General features: G+C 51.1%; 1 protein-coding gene across 1 annotated transcript in view; it reads left to right on the top strand.

Moving 5' to 3' along the window:
* The window catches only part of SCUBE2 (signal peptide, CUB domain and EGF like domain containing 2), a 76,063-nt gene extending 72,765 nt beyond the window's left edge, over positions 1 to 3,298 (top strand). The window contains exons 20-22 of the mRNA XM_018571147.1: positions 183 to 335; positions 1,709 to 1,788; positions 3,127 to 3,298. Of these exons, the coding sequence (XP_018426649.1) occupies positions 183 to 335; positions 1,709 to 1,788; positions 3,127 to 3,279 (386 nt within the window). The 3' untranslated portion in view covers positions 3,280 to 3,298. The remainder of the gene's footprint in view (positions 1 to 182; positions 336 to 1,708; positions 1,789 to 3,126) is intronic.
* The last annotated feature ends 9 nt before the right edge of the window (positions 3,299 to 3,307 follow it).

Raw genomic sequence — 3,307 nt, 5'->3', positions numbered from 1 at the left:
GGAGGAAAAGCACACCCCCCCCCCCCTCATAGTTCTCCTTCCAGCAGATATCATCTGAGCAAGTGCCTGAGTTTTTGGCCATGTGGCCAGTTCTGGAGGGAGCTTGGAGCAGCATTTTCTGCAGGAAAAACAAGGTCATATAAATGCTCGGTTATGACAACATTTTTTTTCCCCCCGTGCAGCCTCGTCCAACTCCGTCACCACTTATGAGACTTGTCAGACCTACGAACGTCCCATCGCCTTCACATCACGCTCCAAAAAGCTCTGGATTCAGTTCCGGTCTAATGAAGGGAACAGCGCCAAAGGCTTCCAGGTGCCTTACGTCACCTATGATGGTAAGAGTCACTGGGGTTGGTAATCGGTGTAACAGCTAAATGAACCACTTGAAGAGAACCTGTCATAACAGAGAGCTATAGGGGGAGATGTTGCTGACTCTGTTTATAAAAGCTGCACCAACCTGTACTGCAATGTCAGCACTAGGGAGTGCAAAGCCATAGTTTCCATTGTTTCAGCACTCTATCAGTCTAAATGATAATATGTTACCTACTCTCAAAAATATCCAAGTTAATGTTGGATTTTGTTACTCCGTATTTATATATTTATTTACTACAAGCTTTAATAGCACAGACAATTTACCTATCATTCCACATACTGTACATTCACATCACTCCCTGCCCCCCAAGGAGCTTACAATCCAATGTCCTAATCTCACATGCATGCACGCATTAGGGGCCAGCATGTCTCTGACATATCAGAGGAACAGAAGTACCTGGAGGAAACCCGCAGAAGCCCAGAGAGAGCATTCAGACTTCATGCAGATAATGTACTGATTGGGATTCGAAACCAAGGACCCCAGTGCTGCTGGAGTCAGATTGGGTCTTGTTGAGACCTGACTGCGTGTCTACTTATTTGTGATCAATGGGAATCATTCATCTTTTGCTTTTGGGAGCTGTAGGTGTACAAAATGCTGTCATTTCATAGACAACTGTAAATGAGGGCACCGAGCTGTGCTTAAAGGAGAACTATGAGGGGGGGGGGAGGCGTTCGCTCACTTCTCGATCCTGTCACGACAGAGAGCCGTGACAAGGGAGGGGCTGGATTCCCCCCTCCCCGCTCCGATCCGCCAGCGCTGACTGGCGGAACGGACGGGGGAGGGGGCGGGTACTGCTGGCTCTGCCTCTAGATAGGCAGAGCCAGCTGTCACTCACGCAGCAGGGCGGATCCAGACATAATTGTCGGGATCCGCTTCAGCGTCTCAGTATACCGCGAGCTGTAGCTCCCTATATACTGAGCTTAGGGTGACGGGAGGACGCTAGTTTGTGTCCTCCCATTACCCTAAAGGCTCATTCACATTGAGCGATTCGCGCGTTTGTCACGTGATTTGCATTTTGCGCGATATCGGGCAAATGCTTGCATTGAGCAAGCTAGAATCGCGGCAAAATCCGCTCCAAAAAGGGTCCTGCTGTAGCGACATGCATTGGAGAGCGATATCGCGCAGTAAATAGCCGCCATATCGCGGGAATTACCGCGCGATAAATCGCTCAGTGTGAATGGGGCCTAAGGAGAACTATGGGGAAAAGCCCTAATCCCATAGTTCTCCTTTAAAGCTTCTCTGCTTTAGGAAGTAACATAAGAATCATCAAAAGCTCATACAGACAGGATCTTGCTCCCAGAATTTACTAACCCAAAGCCGCTTTAACATTTACAGAAGATTATCAGGAGCTGATCGAAGACATTGTCAGAGATGGGAGGTTGTACGCCTCCGAAAATCACCAGGAGATATTGAAGGTATTTATGTTTATCCCTATTGTGTCCAGATGTAGTGCAGATCATTCCCCCAAACATGACTGGGAGCCCCACCTACAGAAGGGGTAATAATAATAATAGCAATATTCCTAGATCCCTTTTACTCCTTGGGCTCTCGAAGCCTTTATAAGATGGGTGTTGGGATCTTTTAAAGCAGTGGTTTCTCAACCTGTGTAAGCTCAGGACCCACATTTGTCCTCGGTCATTAAGTTGAGACCCAAGTCGTATTGCAATGGAACGCACGGCAGTGTGGGCTGCTGTGCTGGAGCTCCATTCATACGTGCATTGCTTGCACAGCTCCCATGTGCGCCCGTAGAGTAGCCGGGAGCCAGAATGTGACGTCACTCCAGTCCAGGCTCCTCTACAGGACACGCAAAGGAGCTACAGTATAAGCAATGTATATATGGATGGAGCTCCCTCCTGGCCATACCCCTAGGCGGCCCCACCTCAAGTCGACACTTGGCGCCGGGCCGGCATATTTTGAATGGCTGCTTGGTGTAAGAATGGACAGTTCTGCGCTCGGGGGAGGGTAGGGCAGGGGCGTATCTGCCGCGAGGCAAACAAGGCGTTTGCCTGGAGCGGCAGATTCGCTGAGGGCGGCGATGCTGCCTTGCCTAGGGCAAAGCTGCACATCCCCCCCGGACTGACCCGCCGATTCCCGTAGATGGCATCACCCACCTCTGTATAGTGCGCTCTCGCCCCCAGCGCCAGCACCACGACACAGAGCAGCAGCCGGTATCTAGCACACAGCGCCGCTGCTGCTTGCGGGCCGTCACGTGACGCGGAAGTCTTCCTCCTGTCATCGGCTGCTGCTCTGTGTCGTGGTGCTGGCGCTGGGGGCGAGAGCGCACTATACAGAGGTGGGTGATGCCATCTACGGGAATCGGCGGGGGCGGCGTTGCTGCCTTGCCTAGGGCAGCAGCAAAGGTAAATACACCGCTGGGGTAGGGGGAGAAAAGTGGAAGGCATATGGCGGCCCACTGAACAAGGGGTCGCGACCCACCAGTTGAGAACCAAGGTTTCAAAGGGTTAAAGGGATGGTCCTATAAGCCCAGGTGAATAGATGAGTCTTAAATCTGCCAATAAAGACATCCAGAGATGGAGCTCCTCAGACAGTGGATGGCAGTGGCCATTATACTCCCCCGCACACATTATATTTGTAGGTGGGTACAGTAGCGTAACAACCGGGGGGGCAGCAGTGGCGCGGGCCCCGGGCGAAAAGTGAAGTTAGGTACAGTAGGTGGGTGGGTAGGTAGGTGGACGGATGGATAGATTATACCCACATATATTATTTTTATCAGCCATTTGTTTTCTTTCTAGGACAAGAAGCTGATAAAAGCTCTGTTCGAAGTCCTGGCCCATCCGCAGAATTACTTCAAGTACACAGCTCAGGAGTCCCGAGAAATGTTCCCCAAATCCTTCCTCAGACTCCTCCGTGCCAAGGTGTCTCGATTTCTCCGGCCTTACAAATAAAGAGGCGTTCTGGTCTGCATTCCAGTGC

This window comes from Nanorana parkeri, unplaced genomic scaffold (assembly GCF_000935625.1).
Source record: "Nanorana parkeri isolate BGI_ZX_2015 unplaced genomic scaffold, ASM93562v1 scaffold1687, whole genome shotgun sequence".
NCBI classification, from domain to species: Eukaryota; Metazoa; Chordata; class Amphibia; order Anura; family Dicroglossidae; genus Nanorana; species Nanorana parkeri.
Note: the sequence above shows the minus strand (reverse complement) of the source record. Positions and strands in the feature narration are given on the sequence as shown.